The sequence below is a fragment of the Callionymus lyra genome, chromosome 13 (assembly GCF_982586985.1).
Source record: "Callionymus lyra chromosome 13, fCalLyr1.hap1.1, whole genome shotgun sequence".
Lineage (NCBI taxonomy): Eukaryota > Metazoa > Chordata > Actinopteri > Syngnathiformes > Callionymidae > Callionymus > Callionymus lyra.
Window position 1 is genome coordinate 18811474 of NC_141830.1, and position 17938 is coordinate 18829411.

The 17938-nt window shown below is 41.4% G+C and overlaps 2 protein-coding genes across 4 annotated transcripts in view; both read right to left on the reverse strand.

Moving 5' to 3' along the window:
• tmem145 (transmembrane protein 145) overlaps positions 1-5987 on the reverse strand; it is a 60652-nt gene extending 54665 nt beyond the window's left edge. The window contains exon 1 of the mRNA XM_087806046.1: positions 5838-5987. Within this exon, the coding sequence (XP_087662172.1) occupies positions 5838-5948 (111 nt within the window). The 5' untranslated portion in view covers positions 5949-5987. The remainder of the gene's footprint in view (positions 1-5837) is intronic.
• A 4240-nt stretch (positions 5988-10227) lies between these two features.
• lipeb (lipase, hormone-sensitive b) overlaps positions 10228-17938 on the reverse strand; it is a 31155-nt gene continuing 23444 nt past the window's right edge. For all 3 annotated transcript variants that reach the window (XM_087805198.1, XM_087805197.1, XM_087805200.1), the window contains 4 exons: positions 16653-16826; positions 15714-15892; positions 14465-14731; positions 10228-13108 (listed from right to left, as the gene is read on the reverse strand). In XM_087805198.1, coding sequence (XP_087661324.1) covers positions 12716-13108; positions 14465-14731; positions 15714-15892; positions 16653-16826 — 1013 coding nt within the window. In that variant the 3' untranslated portion in view covers positions 10228-12715. The remainder of the gene's footprint in view (positions 13109-14464; positions 14732-15713; positions 15893-16652; positions 16827-17938) is intronic.

Here is a 17938-nt window from a genome sequence, read left to right on the forward strand (position 1 = left end):
TTTCACATATAAAATTTTACCCAGAATGCAACTGAAGTGTGCCATCTTTTGGTAATGTCATTGTATAGTAACACAACATTTTATATATATATAACACTTCCCTGTATGCCAGGCCAGCATTTTATGATCAAATTAGATTCATTTATTGATATAATCACTGATTTAAATGCAATGTCTTTTTTTTATTTTAAAAAATATATATAAATATCATAACAATTGGAGAGTAAAAGTCAAAGTAAAACTCACAAAATCAGAAACACTGGCACTAAAGCACACATAATATTAGAAAAACATCTGAATTAAATGAAACATGTTGCTGCTTGTGTTGCTCACACTTCCAAACAACCGTCCGAACTTGAAGAAGAAGAAGAAAAAAATTAAAATTGACATAATTTCAACGTACGATTGATTAAAAAAAACAAAGTCCAGAACGCGTCAACTGCTCCGATGGTAACGAGGGTCTCGTCTCCGTTAGAACATAAAGGGTTTGTTTTTCTACCCAATGAAAGGCGAGAGTTGAGCGATGAAAACTGACGCTACAGTTTAAAATTTAAAAAGGTTCTTACAAGGGCATGTGTTCATTTTCATTACATTACCAGCTGGAATAGTTGAAAGGCTTTAGGGATCCAACATATTAATGGTGGGGACCGAACAACAAAGACATCTGAGCGGTTCTGTGATGGACAGGATTTTACTTTTACATCTAATTAAATGTACAAACCGGAAAAATGAAATGTCAGCAGAAAGAGATGGACTTTTTTTTTTTTAGAAAACTATAACAATCTGTTGCAGAGAAGCTGTTTTTCCGACTCACTGGGTTTGCCAAAAACCTAATAAATGAGGAGTAATGAGTAAAATGTGAAGATGTAAATGAATGTAGTATCACGCCTTACGCTCATTTTAAACTCTCCAAGATGCGGCGAAAGAGAGGTTATGAGTGGAGTCCATTCTGACGTAATAATGGCTTCCTCCAGCCAGCTGTGATCGCCGCTTTGTTTATACAACGAGTCCCTTGGAGGTGGAGACTTCCGAGACGGATGGACATGCGGTGACAAACCCTGATGTCAGACTCAGTTCTTGGATTGATTCATTTTATCAAATCATGTTGAGGTTGCTCCAGAGAACCTTCTGAGATGTCTGCAGAGAACACCCTGAACATCATGCATGGACACAGAGCTTTGGACGGAAGGTTTAAACCGACTGATTGAAGGCCACAGATTGGATGCGCCTGATTAAAAAAATCTCATTTGCTCCTGACCGTCACGCACTCCAGCACTCATGGCGCCGACCACTGGAGCAGGTGCTGATTCTGTGCCGCCTTCAAGGACATCGCGGACTGGCTGGACGGACGGGTGAGTCGCTCTTATTGAATTTACGGATCCTGGTGGCCACCATCGTGTGGAGAAGTCATGCCGGTGACTCAGAATATCGCTGCTCTCGGTGCAATTTCCAATCTATTAAGTCAGCGTTCAGTAGCTTGAGCGGCGAATTAGAAGAGTCTGATGGATGTCCAGAGCCTCAGAAAGTGGTTTTCTCTGCACTGATGTGTTTCCATGTGTATGTGACGTTTTTCCTGCCTGATCTCGCTTGTAAATATCAGCAAACAAGAAAATGCTCCAGTGCACACGGTTAGTGCCAGATATCACCCAATTCCTTCCAAATAGACATTCCAGCGCTTTCAGCGGCGCAGAGACACGTCATCACACATGTTCAACGACTCCTGTTTAGAAACCGCAAGATGTTAACACGTTCGAAATGAAGTGATCACTGCTGCTCAGATTTAAGACATAGTCATGACACTGTGAGTGAAAATATATTAAGTGTAACCTTGCAAAAGGTGGGTCATGAACTCCATGATCCTCTCTTTCTAATGGAGATGAATGAATAAACGTCAGTCGATCCCAAGGTCGAGTGACGACAGCAACTCATGAATGTGTTTCACACACGAGTCGAGTTTCTTTTTCTCGGAGCTTTGGAATGATCTCGAGTTCAACAACCACCAGATGAAGGTACTATAGTGTCAAGAACACAGTAACTACTTGACGTAGTACAAGCTAGAAAAGAAGTTAGAACGACGTCCGACTATGGAACTTCAAAAGAGCAACGAGTTCTTTGTCAGGAACCGTAAGATTGACAGATGCGTTTACACTTAAGGTACAGTTCATCAAAAATCAAAGTGACTGATGTGACTTATCGACCAGTGACGCATTGACTGAGCCCAGTTAGTCAAGCTAGAGTTATTGGTTAAAGTTCCTTTTAAAAATAAAAAAAAACTGTACTTTGAAACCAGAAAATGTCTCGAAAATGCATAAAGTTGTTCACAACTTGTTCAAGAACTAATCATTACTTCAGAAATTCTCTTCCCAGGGATCCCGAGGTGTTCCCAGGCTAGCTGGGAAGTCATTGTCCATTCAGCGTGCCCTTGGTCTCTAGTGGTCTCCTACTACTTGAACATGTTCTTAACATCTCACCAGCGAGCGTCTAAGAGACGTCCTTAAGATGTCCAAGACACCTCCACTGACTCTTACAATCTGAACGTGTTTTTACTTTAACTGTTACTAGATTTTAAAATAACTGAAGTTAAGACTAGGGATGCACCCATTCTGATCCTGGGATTGGGTAACAACCGAGAGAGGATCCAGGCCAGGGGTCCCCAACCTTTTTTAAACCACGGACCGGTTTAATGTCGGAAGATTTCTTGGACCTGTGCAAGTATTACTTCAGTCCGGGCACTTTCTACATGATGACAACACACGTCAAAAACGCTAACGTCTCTTCAAAAGCCTTTTTTATGTGTAAAAAAACATATAAAACATTGAATATTGAAGTGTCCTTCATTCGCACAATTGAAGTCATTTTCACTAATAAAAATGTTCAATATAATAATAATACACCTGAACCCACTGTGAACTCTTTTACAACTTTATTTACAGCGTACTCCTAACATCACGCCAAAAACAAAACAGAAAGTAACATCCGCTCTGTTGTCTGTTATCATGCTCCTCCGCATGCTCTCTGGTCGCTATGGCAACGTGTAAACATACCTTCAAAATAAAATGATGCAGGTAAAATACTGATGCATAAGTATAAAGTGCATTTATGGTGTTTTTCTCACCATAACGCCGCTGTCACGTGACACAGATGCGAGAAGAGAATCCGGTAACTTTTCAAAATAAAACATTGCGACTCAGATAATTTGGAAAAAAAAAGCAGAGATTATGCAAATGTTTTATCCTTTTTCTAAGGCCCTAATGACACACGGCCCGGTAACCCCTGGTCTAGGCAATGGAACTATGTTTGCATAGACATCACCCAAATCTTTGCATTATTTTCCTATTTTATTTTATTATCTTGACCTTTAAAGTATATATTTTATTGAGTATTGTTTTGTTTGTTTAAGCGCTTTGTGACCCTGGTCTGGAAAAGCGCTATACAAATAAAAAATACTTACTTACTATTTTACATTTTCCTCATTTTGGGCAAATTATAGGATTAAAGTACATTTTAACCAAATTTTTCGATTACTTTATGTTCTGAAAATGCTCGAGTAGTTGTTTTTTTTTCCAAAACATGACAAGGTTTGTCAATGTTTTAAACATAACATGTCAGTTTTTGAATTTCCAATGTTCCATAAGCTCTGAGAACGTATGCAGAAAACATGGCAGCACAACACTCAGCAATTTTTCTTTAAAGAGCTGAACGGCAGAGCTGAGGCCATGAGAGCGAATCCTTCAAAACCATCCTGGATCAGGCAGAATCATCTGCATCTCGTGCCACAACAAACAATTACTGGAAATTCTTTCAGTCGTTCTCTTGACCTCCTTGGCAGAGGTAAACATTTTCTATCATTCATTACATCTTACACTTGTTTGTCTCACGACCAGGGGGAGCTTTCAGCGGCTCTGCTCTCTTTCTCTGGAATTCATTACCAGCTCAGCTCAGAAACACACACTCTCTTCTCAAAACACAACTCAAAACACACCTATTCTGCTTTGTTTTCATCTTTTGATTTTATTGTTATTCTGTTTCTTTTTGATGTGAATTTGAATTGTTGTGTCCTTGAAAGCAAAAGAAAGGCGCCTCCAAATAAAAAGTTCTATTATTATTTACTACAAAACTTTTTCAATGGGCAACAAATGTGTTGATTTAAGCGTGTCTTAAATATATCTTAGACCTCTATTGTACTCATCAGTATGTGTCTGTATTAAAAACTCTTTATTGAAATATTTACATTGGAGAATGTGCTTAAGTCCCCACTGAAAAAAAAAAATCTTTTTTTTTGGAGATTAAATCTCTTTTACCCCAACCACAGTGGCGCCTGCTGAAAAGTAGTAGAACATGTAGAAATCAACACTTTTAAAAGGTAATGATGGATAATAATGTTGATTGTGCTCCTTATTTAGATGCAAATGATAAGATATTTAAATTATACTATAACATACATCACACAGAATAAACTACATTATTAAAAAAACGAAAGAAAATATGTTAACAATATGTCCTCGGCACCAGAACGTCAGAGATACGTTTTACCTGATTATAAAAGTCACACACATACACAGCAAGGACAAAAATAAAATATATATATATATATATATATATATTTCAAAAGAACTCAAGTGAAATTAAAATGTTGAGTGGATTCAGACCGTTGCTATAATGTGTGATGATCTTCAGGGTCGCTTTTTCCAGCGCCATGAACTCATTCAGAGACGACGCTTCTCTGTTGCTTTTGCCACATGTATGAGCTACAGAAATGTGACTGTTTAAAAAACTATATGAAAAATGACGACACAAACCAAGATTATCAACAGAACATGAACCGATGCACGTTCATCAGTGTGAAGAGTTCCACTAACATACAAAATGATCAATATTCTTGATTATTTTTAAAACAAAAAAATAAAATAATACAATTTAATAAATCAAATCCAAAAATGTGAATACAAGACAATAAAAACAGGCCAAATCATGGGAGCGTGGCGTCCCCAGGGCCCTCGTTGGGTCAGCTGTGATTGGTCGTAATCGAGGTTTGTCACCGATTGTCATCAATACCATAAATCTCCATCTCCAACGGACTCATGGTATAAACAAAGCGGGGCGTTATTACATCTGGCTGGAGGAGGAGGAGTGAAGCACATCTTCTCTTCTCTGCTGTGATTTCAGATGGAGGAGAACCTAATAAAGTAATAACTTTAAAACATCGTCATGATGAGGGACTTAAATCTTTTAAAAAAAACGTGAGAAAGTAAGGAGAGTCGGGTGTAAACATGAGTTGCCCATTGAAAGAAAATTTCATTTACACATTAAACTAATCTTATATCAAGATTTAAAAAAAAGATGTAACATTGAATTGTAACTTATTCTTAAACATCTGTTAATTACAAATATAAATAACATTAATATTATCCTCTGGAACTGAGTAACGAAATAAAAGGTGGGAAAAGTTGAACAGATATTATGACAGAATAACTTTAAATCAACGCTTTAAATATTTCAGACACCGCTTTGAAGGGAACTGGACAAGCCTGCCGTTTTGACGAGTGGACCAAGAACCGACACTGAACCGTGAACACGGTTAACAAGTTGGTAATAAAAATAAATAATAATAATAATTCAGATCCAGATCAGGATTGATGATCAATAAATAAACGCGACCACGTTAGATCTGGTCACACACACGCGCGCGCGGGTGACGCACACACCTGTAACGATCACGCGCTCATCGACCATCACCCGATGGTTGCAGGTGTTGTTGGTCACACGCAATGACGCACAATAAAAAAAAATGCGTCCAAAACTCACACCTGACGACACACGACGCCCACGCCTCTCACCTCTTTGGTGTCCACGACCCCGCGCACGTATTTCCCGAGCACCGAGTCCGCGCACAGCACGCTGGCGAGCACGGCCAGGCTCAGGAGTCTCCTCCAGACCCGAACCTCCATCTTTCCCTGTCCCCGGCTTCTGCTCGTCTGAGCTCGCGGTGGCGACGAGAGCGCGCGAGGAGGAGAGATGCGCGCGCCCTCCGTAGCCTCGCGCCTTCTCCGGTTCCGCTCGTGCTGAGGCGGGCACGCGCACAAAGCTGTGATGGTCACGGTTTTTTCAACTTTTTTTGTTGTTGTATGTTTTCTCAAATCAAACGAATAGTCTCTGAACCGAAATTAATAAGATATTATTGTTTTATTTGCATTTATTTTCATTTCATGTCATTTCAAAAAGGACAACATGTGTCAAAAATAAAAGTATTATATAAAGTAAGGGAAAACGTCTTAAGATGTTTCTTGAAGGAGTCAGTAGATCCATCAAGTGCAAAGAGAGAGGAAGATCGTTCCAAAGCTTAGGAGCAACAGCCTGAAAAGATTTCTCTCCTCTGGTCCTGAACCGTGTGCGTGGAACCATCAGTAGTTTCTGATCCACAGACCTCAGAGCCCGAGCTGGGGTGCAAGGCTGGATCAGATCAGTGATGTAAGGAGGAGCCTGACAATGAACAGATCTGAAAGTAAGAACCAGAATTTTAAAATTGATCCTGAAAGAAACTGGAAGCCAGTGAAGAGTTTTAAGTATCGGAGAAATGTGAGTTCTTCTACTAGAGCGGCTCAGAATTCTCGCTGCAGAGTTCTGGATCAACTGCAGGCGAGACAGATCCTTCTTAAGCAACTAATGTGAAAACCCAACTCTCCTGATTACACTCACGTTTTAAATGTTGAAGTCTTCCTCTCTAAGATGCAGTTATTACTTTCTAAAGTTCGTCCCCATCGGAAATCTCAGCAAACAAGAGGTTACAGAGTCCATTATGACGTAATCGTGTCTTCACACCTCCTTCAGCCAGCCAGTAAACAAACCGCACTTTGTTTATACAACGATTCCCTTGGAGGTGGAGACTTCTGGGATTGATGATGCATCTAAAGCAATCGCAGCAAAGATTTCATCTCCACAGTGTTTCAGTGGGCAGCATATTTTGTAATGTACATTAAATATTTTTATGAATTATTTATAATTCTTCCAAATAAAAAGGCACGTTCGGCCCAAAGGGGGCGGCACAAACGTTTAAGTGGTTTATGGACTCGGTGCTGCATGACCTTGGTCTTTGTGTATTTGGCCGACGCTTTGGTGGCCAGTATGTCAGCTGCTGAACATTTGTCACACAATGGGATGGTTTTCCCAGTGTCTGGATGAGTTCGGTTTGACTGTCATCACAGCAGAGTACCTGTTTGGGTTAGTGAGTCTGGTTACTTTTCTGACCAAAGGTTCCGGCCTTGAGTAACGCAGCGCTCCGTGGACCTGTCATTACGGGCCGCCTCTGTCCAGTCGTGCCTTGACTTGGTTGACTCCGATTCTGATCCAGGCATCTGTAAAGCTTGAATTAGAATTTAGGAAGTGGGCAGTGTCAGCGAGCAGAGGTTCAACGTCATACTAGGGCAGCCCTCGAGTCATTCTCCAATTGTTGACTTCTTGGAACCTCTCACTTTACATCTGCAGGAAACTACTCTGCACGTTCTATCAGTCTGTGTTAACAAGTGTCCTGTTCTATGCTGTGGTGTGTTGGGGTGGGAATGTGTCCAAGAATGAGTGTCAACAAGTTGATCAGAAAGGCTGGCTCTGTGGTTGGCATGAAGCTGGACTCACTAGTGACAGTTGCTGGGAGGAGATCACTGGACAAACTACTGTCCATGATGGATGATGATAGTCATCCTCTGAACACTGTCATCAGTGAGCAGATGAAGTGCACGAATGCTCCTCCCATGATGCAACACTAATGGGCTCAGGGAATCCTCGTGCGACAAGACTTCATAATACTGAGTTTGGGGCCAGGATCGGAGTGAAAAGATTATTTATTCTATTCTATGTTAATCTTTGTGTTCTTTTCTTTGATCCATGTTCTTTATACTTAGATTTTGATATCTCTTGCACTTTTGTTCTTGTTTTTATGAATCGTCCTTGTCTGCCGTGAACTGAAATACCAATTTCCCAAAAGGAGATATCCAACGGGCTTAATAAAGTTTATCCGTTCATCTACCTTTCCATCTTCTCAGGGTTTTACTCACCTGCTTACAATTTTGGATGGGACCATTAGATGGCCCGGGGCGAATCTAGATTAGACTTTATTGATCCCACAGCGGGGAAATTCAGTTGTGCTGTAGAAAAAACATTTAACAGGGACAGAAACTGAGACAGAACACTTAAGAAAGACAGACATGAGAGAAGAGTGAAAGTAAGAATACCTTCAACTACATACATCCCTGAAACACTGACCAACAATACCAGAATTAAAGTGGTATGAAGCTTACAGTGTAAAATTATGCTCTGCTTTTCAATGACCAACCCCTGGATCTTCACCGAAGCCTCCTGCTGAAGTCGATCACCACCTCCTTCGTCTTGGTGGCATTGATTTGTAGGTGGTTCAGCTCACACCAGTGCTGTGTGTTCAAATCGCATACTTGCGTACTCAAAGTTAGTATTTTTAGTGCGTACGTGCGTCTCAATTGTTAGTATGCGAAATGTAGTGCACCATACACACTAAATTGTCACTAAAACGCCCACAAAACTGAGTATGGTTCGATGGACACTATCTACCCTAAACGGCTCCATCTTAGTGACGTTGTAAACGGAAGTTACGTCATATAATGCATATAGATATATATATATAGAATATATATATATATATATATATATATATATATATATACACACTTATACAGGTGTATTTTCAGCAGCAGTAGAAGGATGACACGTCTTCACTGCTGATACCAGCTTAAATATCTCGTGTATATTTCGATTCTCATATTCTTTCTTTCTTTATTTTTCCAAACTTGCAAAACGTGCTGCCAGCAGGGGGCGATAGCGTTCAAACAGCTGGTTGAAACCATTGTTAAATAGAAGTAGAAGAAGAAGCTGTCGCGTCATTTCCTGTTAGTGTGTAGCAGCAGTGTTTGATTTGAGACATACTATCTGTGGAGAATTTGCGTACAAGTTAGTATGTACACTATCCTGATGCATACTAACTTCTAGTATACTAAGAGAGGTATGCGATTTGAGACACAGCACGGGCAACGAAGTTGGGCTATGACCTCCCTGTAGTCCAGGTCGTTCCCCTTTGGACACACAGCCAACGATGGCCGTGTCGTCAGAGAACTTCTGTAGGTGACAGAAGTCCGAGGTGTACGGTGAGAAGAGAACGGGAGCAAGCACTGTACCCTGTGGAGCCCCCTTGTGCTACAGACCACACAGACCCACAGTCGCGAAGCCTAAGGTACTGCGGTCTGTTGTTGAGGTAATCGATGGACCGTGCAGCCAGATGACGGTCAACCCCTGAACCTTCCAAGCTTGAGCAGCTCGGATCTCCTTTCCTTGACAACATTGTGTAGCAACACTAAGAGTTGGGTTCGCTCAACCAATGGATTGTGGGTAGGGATGTGTCCCACTATATATATTTTACGCGTGGAGCGTTACGCTCCCTCTGGTCCGACTCACCGTCTCCGCCTTCCTTGTCTTGCTGTATCGGTTTCTTTTGTTGAACGTAATAAGTTACAGATTATTTTATTATCAACATAAATGGCTGTTAGAAACATTTTCCATAAACTGAATACAATTTTTTTCTAGGAGCATATATTGAATATTCCCTCTTCTTTTATGTAGTTAGATAAACATGAGTCATGTTCTGACCTCATTCTCCTCCTACACTGCATCAATGCTAAGATGTAAACATGAGTAGTGGAATTATGTCAGAAGACTTTATTTATACTGACAAGAGATGTAAAAAAGGTACATCAAGTGTATGTTCAGATACATTCTGAATAGTATATTCTATATTAAAGAACTTCACTCACATGCTGGAGATAAAAACGTCGACGACGATCGTCTTTTATGGTTATCCGGGGGCAGTAGTTCCAGCAGGAGGGGGGCCCCCAGGCTTTCTTCTCCACAGCTACGTTGTCTAGGTCTACAGGAGACCCTGAGGCGGTCTCATAGTGGGACAGTCCTGAACACCTCATGTCAAGTAACTACCAGGAATTATCCTCGTCGTTACAGCAGCTCGTTCGACAGTCATTCTCCTTTTACAGCCGACAAATAGTTCCGTATTTACTGCCGTGATTTCCGTACGAGCCCTCGTACCAACGGTGATTTAGACTTATCTATCCACCTCTGTACTGCGGGAGGAAGCCGGAGTACCCGGGGTAAACCTACGCAAACATTGGGAGAACATACAAACTCCACACAAAAGGCTTCATTTACATATATTTATTTTTAATTCAACATGTTAGAAACCTTAAAAGCAGCATAAAAATATCTATATGGTTCAGAGACAAACTTTTAAAATACTCTCATATACACACATGTGCACTTGTGGTGATCCATGAAAACAGCAACTAAAAAAGAAAAAACAGCTTCATTGGTCAATGGCTCGTTTTCTTTCGTTAAAGGTTTCGCTTTTAAATGCATAGCAAATACAACATGAGGTTGGAAACGGATCGAGCACCTGCTTCTTGTCATGTATTCAACTAACAAATTACAACGTAAAGATGCAACAATGCAGTCTTTGGTCTGTGATCAATGAAAGTTATACAGTATACTTGACAGCTATATTTTAAAACAAAACAACAACAGGTAAAATATAGAAATAATAAAATTGTATCTAGTTTTCAAACACACAAACAAAAAAAAAATTGTGCTTTCCCCAGCAGTGTGTGCAAGAATGATCCTCAACGTTGGGTAGTGTTCTTAAGATTGAATATAAAAAGTGCTTGTAAAAATGAGTAATGTGTAACCTTTGATTTTTAAAATATTAATACAATTTAATTAATGGATTCAAGGGGTTGCTTTCTCTGTGGTGGAGAGCGTTTGCTCCTTTGCTCCTGCTGTGTGTTGTGTGAGTTCCGGAGCTACTTCCACCTTCAGTCCCATTAAGAACCATTGCTACCAACAATATAGTGATGTATCGAGAAAATAAATGTTTGCTCAGCAGATATCTATCAAGCAAGTTCTTTTTTCATCGCTGCTTCTGTATTGTGATACGTATATTATGTCCAGATTCTAGCCAGAGCATAGCTCTAATAAATACAGGAGAATTAAAAAGACGTCATAAATGGTAAATTCCATTTCGCAAGTATCCGACACGCTCGAGGTTGCACATGCAGCCATCATCACGTTAACGAGCAACATGTGCGACACATACAGATGAAACGGAACATTCTGCTGAAAACTTAAATAGAGTCACGTTTAAGCAGTTGCCGCATGGAAAATGGCACGAGTTGACAGAACCGATGGTTCCAATCCAGCAATTGTGAAGATGCTGAGAAGCTCTTGCTCTCATTCATCACACAGCAGAATCCAGCCTGGCCAGTGCCAGCATTGTTGGCGTCTACAGAGGCCACCCTCTGAAGGACGAGCAGCTTCAAAGTGTTTTGGTGTCCAGATTCTTGAGACGTTTCACGAGACTAAAGCAGGGTTTAGGAGCTGAGAACGGAAGAAGATCGTTTAATGCTCAGATGCCACCATCAATTAGAAGGAGAGACGGCAGAAGGACATAACCAAGAGGGAGAGAGTTCTTCTGGAGTTCCAGCCGACTCATTATAAACAATAAAACACAAGAGAAGAGCTAGAGCACTAACGTGTGATTCATTATTCTTCTCTCCTAGTTTTATCGCCTTCATTGAGATCTTTAATAGTAGTAGTTGTTGCTTCAACATTGACGTGTGTTATGACACTTGATACTAGACTTCAGCAGTGGATTCAGCATCACTATTACACTTAACCCTGAAGCAAAGACTTATTTCATTATTGAGAGCCACACCATAAATTTAGTCGCTATTCAGAACGTGGTTCTTCGTGGTAGATTAGTGCAGCATGAACACTCGACTGCAAAGAGCTCAGTAGAAAGCTGCCCATGAGCCGGATTTTTCAAAGAACATTGGACAGAGATTGATTTAAATAAAGTACGATTTCCTTTCCGTTCCAGGTATTTACTTGTGAAAATGATCAGATTTTTCAATTGACTGATGATTTTTAACTGAAACAATCTGCTGATTTTACCTCCCCAAGCATGTAATTTTCCTTACACTGATAACCTGAATATAGTCACAAAGGGAACACACGTTTACTGGTGATTGTCTACGTGCGTGCGTGTGTGTGAAGTTACTCAAGAAATACCTTAAGACGCTTGTTTTTGGTTTCAAATAAACCAGATTTACCTCATTAGTTCAAGAACATCTTTCCGTTGAGAAGTCGAAGAGGAAACTCTGAAACTCGGCGTCTGTTGTGCTCCAGCTGTTGTAACGCAATTTTCGCGACAGTCAACCGAGTCATTATCCCCAAAGTGAATCGTATTGACCGCCAAAATGGCGTAATGGAGAAGACAATCAGGAGTTATTAAGAGTGATTTAGAGCGAGTCTCTAAAGGACAAGCGGCCATTTTGTTGCCGATGACTCCAGAGAAAAGCACATCGAGAACCCACCTCCGTCTAATTAGGCTCTGGGGCTGAGATGAATCGCCCATTCAGAACTCAGTATTCTGCGTTTGTACGGCTTGTTCGGTGCAGCTGCTAAATTGAGGCTTACTGGGAATAAAATAAAGTGTTGTTTTGGGTGGTCGTGGTGCGCTGGTTTCAGAAAGATTTATTACATTTTTTCTATCAACCCGTCGCCCTCTGCAACGCCAGGGTCAGAGAACTTAAATGCGCGAGCGAGCTTCTTACCCGCTTCCATTTTCCAAAACCTAAGCGCCAACACCGCCGGCGTCGGTGTTATTCTGAGCTGCCACGGCAACCGAGTTCTCCTCATCAGCAATGCTGGCCTGTCTCTCCTCCTCCTCCATCTCAACGGAGCCCACATAAAGAGAGCCATTCTCTCCGGCGAGCGCGCCCCTATCGGTGCGCTCCAGCTTGCGGTGCTTGCGGGGCTCCGGGGTCGGCTCCTGCCGGGCGAAGACAGTCCGGATCCGTTCCGCGCACACTTGCGTGGCCTCCCGGGTCTCTCGGCAGAGCTGGGAGAGGCTGAGGAAACCGTGAGGGAGATCGTCCACCACGCAGAGAGTGACCGGCTGATCGATGCTCTTCAGACGCTTGGCAAACATCACCGAGTCGTCCAACATGGGGTCCAGGCTGCAAGCCTGGGACACAAAAAAAAAAGAAAAAGAAGGAGACGATGAAAAGCAAATTCCTTTCGGACATGGATGGAATCTTAATGAAGGGATGAAGAGAAGAGAGCCATGGATAGCGCTCTCTCTCGATCTCGCTCTTTTTTGTCAATATTTAATTTGAGCTGACTCACAGTAAACATTTTTAAATCAACACTCATTTTCATACAAACAAGCTCACAGGGGAGAAGACTCAACCTCAGCAGTACTGGACTCACAGCGACATCATTACTTTATAGGAAGTCATTCAAAGAAAGAAGGACAAAAACAGCATGGAGACAGTGCATCCCATAAACGTATAAAACAGCAGGATACAATCAAAGGGAACGTTTACGTTGAGAATTGTGTTCATGTGCCTCCGGTTTAACTGCTGTGTTTATTCTGAGCATTAGTTCCTTATTTGAAAAAAAAAACATTTTTTTATGATAATAGAAAGACATTTAAGGCAAAGTTATGTGTCAATTTCTTTTTTAATATCGCTTTTATTTTGCAATACATTACATTTTTTCTTTAAAAACTATGGGGGGGTTTTATTCATTAAGGAATACAAAAAGATTGGTCTGCCACTGGTATCTCATATAAAGCTAAACAAGAATAGATAGTTTGTTGTCTTGGAGAGAATCTGACACAGGCTTTCTTCCTTAACTGCTCATTACTTGTGTGGAGTATGTGAGCTAGAATGGAGCATCTGTGCACAAGTGCTGGAGAAAAGGAACGACATATTTAGAGACGGTTACTGAACGAGCCGCTGATAGATTTGAATCATGAAAAAAAATCGATGGTAAAAATGGATCCATTCAGGGCTAAACTGCACATGGTTCTATTGAGGTCGATGAGCAGGAGTGAGAGAACTTTCTGTCCCAGATCCAAACAAACATTTTCTTTCTTTGTCTAGCATAGAAAAACTTAACCACCTTCGATCAGCACCATCTACTTTTTTTTCTGGAGATGAAATCTTGTTTACCGTAAATATACCCACTTTGCTGTGATTGGTCAAGCATGTTTGTCACTGGTAATCATCAATCCCGGAAGTCCCCACAAGTCTTCAAGAAACGTGTAAAATGTATAAACAAAGCGGGGTGTGGTTACAGCTGGCTGGAGAAGTGAAGCCATTATTACATCATAATGCACCCCGCTCTCGTAACCCCTCGTTCGACGAGATTTCAGACGGGGGAGAACTTTATAAAGTAAAACTTCAAAACATCGTCATGATGAGGGACTAACTCCCAATATTTTAAATGTTGAATTCTTCCTCGGGAGGGTTTTCACATTAGTTGCCCTTTAAACGATGACAACGCGCGAGAGCAGCAACAAAGTGGCGCTTCTTACCACGATGTGCACAGGCGGCAGTCCTTTCAACATGCTGTCAGGAGCCAGCAGAGGAGAGCAGAACGGATCCTTGACCACTGGAGAACTGTGGAGCTTCATCTCGGCCAGCTGCTTTGAGCGCAGGGGTTCGAATCCCAGTGGGAATTCTCTTGCGTGCTCCAGATGGGATCCCTCTTCAGCAGGAGGAGGTGCTATGGCCACGGAAAATACTTGGCCAGACACGAGCGGATCTTCGAGTTGGCCGATGGAGAAGTTGACGTCCTCTGGCTGTCATAGAGAATACATCGATCAATACATTTTTTTTGTGGAGACAAAAGCCGAGCGTAACATTTGACATCCGAATATGGACGGGCACACTTGTATACTTTGTCCTTGTGAGAATCATCCTCTTGAAAGCTTGGCCCAGTTCCCATATTTCTTGGCTGAAGAACCAACATTCAAGGAGAAAAAGGATGTTTCATACCTGACATCACCTCCAATATCACTTTTAAACCCATCGACATGTTCACTCCTGCAGTCTGCAGCTGGATTGATGCACCAATAATGATAATCCGTGATTTGTTTAAAGTATTGAACATTTTTATCAAAATCAATATTGTGCAGTTTGTAGAAGTCACAAGTAATTACATTGAGTCGCAGAAGAAACACTTGTTATCTTAATAATTTGGCTTCGGATCGTTCTTTGTTGACTTTAATGTGTTGATTTACTTCAGACAATTCAGTTAAAAACTTAAAGAACGTTAGATGTTCATCAAAATGTTCTAATCAAGCTGAATAAAAATTCTCTTATTCCCCCAAGATTGCCATGGAAGCTAAATGTTAGCAGCAAACATTATCCCTTGAAAATGTCTGTGCCATCAATCCCAAGTAAGCTGCAATAACAACATGGTGGACTCAGTCTTCCAGATCAATGGACTCATGAATGCCACTCACTGTTTAAATAGATTAGTCCGTCCTGTCAGAAGGTAATTTTTTTGGGCAGCCATCTTTAGAAAGCCATTTATCAAACATAAAGGACAAACATTATTAGTGTCAGCCATTTTTCTACTTGGAGGAGAACCAAAATGACAAGACATCAAATCATCTTTGACTGGAAAGAGTTTTCATTATGTGGAGATTTTTCCAAGAATATTTCTTTAACAGAATAAACCCAGTAGGCTCTAATGTTTTTTTTTTTTTTTTTTCAAATAGTTAAAAAGCTGATTACATTAAAAAAAAGGAAATATATTTATATTGCGTTGATACTTACAACCTGCTGAAATGGCAGAGCTTTGCCGTTAGAGGTGGAGCTGTAGGATCCGAAGTCCTGACAGGTCCTACTTTTTGTTGATAAACTCCTGTTTGGGAACTTGGAGGGTTCAGCAGGAACAGGAGGATCTGCGTGAGGTGAAGAAATGGACGCCTCCGATATGCTTTTTCTCACACGGTCTGAAAAGAGAACAGCATTTACAACTTTATTGACACTACACAGTTACAGAAAACGATGCCAGTACCTGCTTTAGACAATTTGCTACTTTGGAAATACTTTTTTACTAATGTTTACTGATAATTCAGGGGGTCTTGGACTCGACCGTGCTGGTTCTTCATTGAGGGTTACCACGAAATCGGCTAAATGCGGTCTGGTCATTGAGAAAAACATGGATGCCGCTGAACAGCAAAACAAACCGCGGTGGAATCTTAAATGGTGAAGCCAATTTTCAATAACTGTCTAACTGCCATGATGGCCTTTAAAAAACACCTCCCCTTGACCCCCCCCCCACCGCCACAATAAGCTACTCATTAGTCTGAATCGGCGGCTGAGGGGGTGTCGGCCCGCTGCAGGGACACCAGGGAAATTACAATATGGCAGCAGATTTATGGCGGCCACAATTAACAATTACTGTCAAAGGCGTGCGACTGCATAGAGGTGAATTGAGATGAACGAGAGAACAGGGTTGTTACGCGGCGGGGGGATAACGGGGATAATTGGTTTGTTAAATTTTGAATAGAAGAGATCTGTGTCAATGACCCCCCTCCATATGGGCTGGGAGGAACCGTTGAGAAGGTGCAGAAGGATGGGGAGGAACGTGGAGTCTCCTAATAAATAAGCAGTTAATCAAGTGCATAGAAACACAGCAGTGATTGTAATTGCACAGAGGTGCAATCCCCCCCTTAAATAAATCAAGATTCCATCCAGTCCCAAACGTACCAGTCGCTCCCTTTGGCTCGCCTGCTTCTGCGCTGGCGCCGTCTGGGGATTTGTTGGAATCCAGCAGCGAGTGGAACCAGTTGGAGGCTCCTCTGAGCAGCGACGCCGTGTCTCTCCTCACCATGCTGAGTGTGCTCGCTCTCTCCACCTGCTTCTCGGTCGGAGGCTCATTACCTGGTGGAGACGAAAGACGGAGTGTTTTAGATGCTGACAGTGATGAGGCCGGCACAGCGGGGCGGCGGCGGCTGGAGAGAACTTTTTCCCCAGACGTGCAGCTGCAGTCACTTCTTGTCACGTTCATGGTTTATACGCTTCCCTCTGGGATTTTGTCCTCTCACTTTCTTCACTCCTTCTCACCGTTTCTTACTGAGTTCCATAACTTCCTCATGCTGGACTCCAAATTCTCACTAAGTTGCTTCTAATCCAACAGGGAAACTGTCGTCTGCAGCAACATTTGGTTATATTTGCTCTCTGCTATATTTCACAAAAGCACTTTCTGTAGTGGCAGTCGATGTGTCTCTCTGGCGCCATCTACTGTAGTGGAGGTAAAGAAGTTAGCTCAGCTACAGTATGAATACTTACTGAAGAAAAAAAAAGGATGAAAGACAAATATTACAGCGGCGGTTTTTTTCAAACATCTACACAACAAAGGTTACTTGAATCCACCTTTTGTTTTTAAATGTTATATTAATTTATTTACGATATCCTCCACAGGGATACTTCATACTTGAACCGTGATATACCGATAGATCAAAGGAACTGTGTTCAGCCAAAGATTTATCCCGTCGATTGACATACATGGCAGCCACTCGGATGTTAGCCTAGTTATTCAGACACTAAACCCGGACTCGCACCAAAATGCGTTTTCTGTAGAGTGATGAGACGGCCAGCTCAGTTCACTTGGTCGCTTTAATCTTGTAAAATATGACATTCCTGTCTGTTGATCTTCGACTTGGATAATCTACTCCGTACAATAGTAAGTACAATACAGCAAACTACATGGCGCTAGGAATGAAAGTCAAGCTGATTGGACCAGCTCTTCACAAATTAATAAAAATAACCATGGGCTAAATGTGAAAACTTTTGAAGTTAATTGAAATCAAATGATTATAAATATGTAAAAGAAGTTCCACAGAAAGGCTTTTCTTATGTCCTGTTAGACATTTTTCTTCATTTTATATCCGTCTCCGATTTATCCAAGTCATGTTTATCCAAAAAGTTTCTTCGGTTCAGAATGAGCTGAGGTTAGGAGCCAGTTTATATCCTGCTAGTGGCAGGAACGGAGA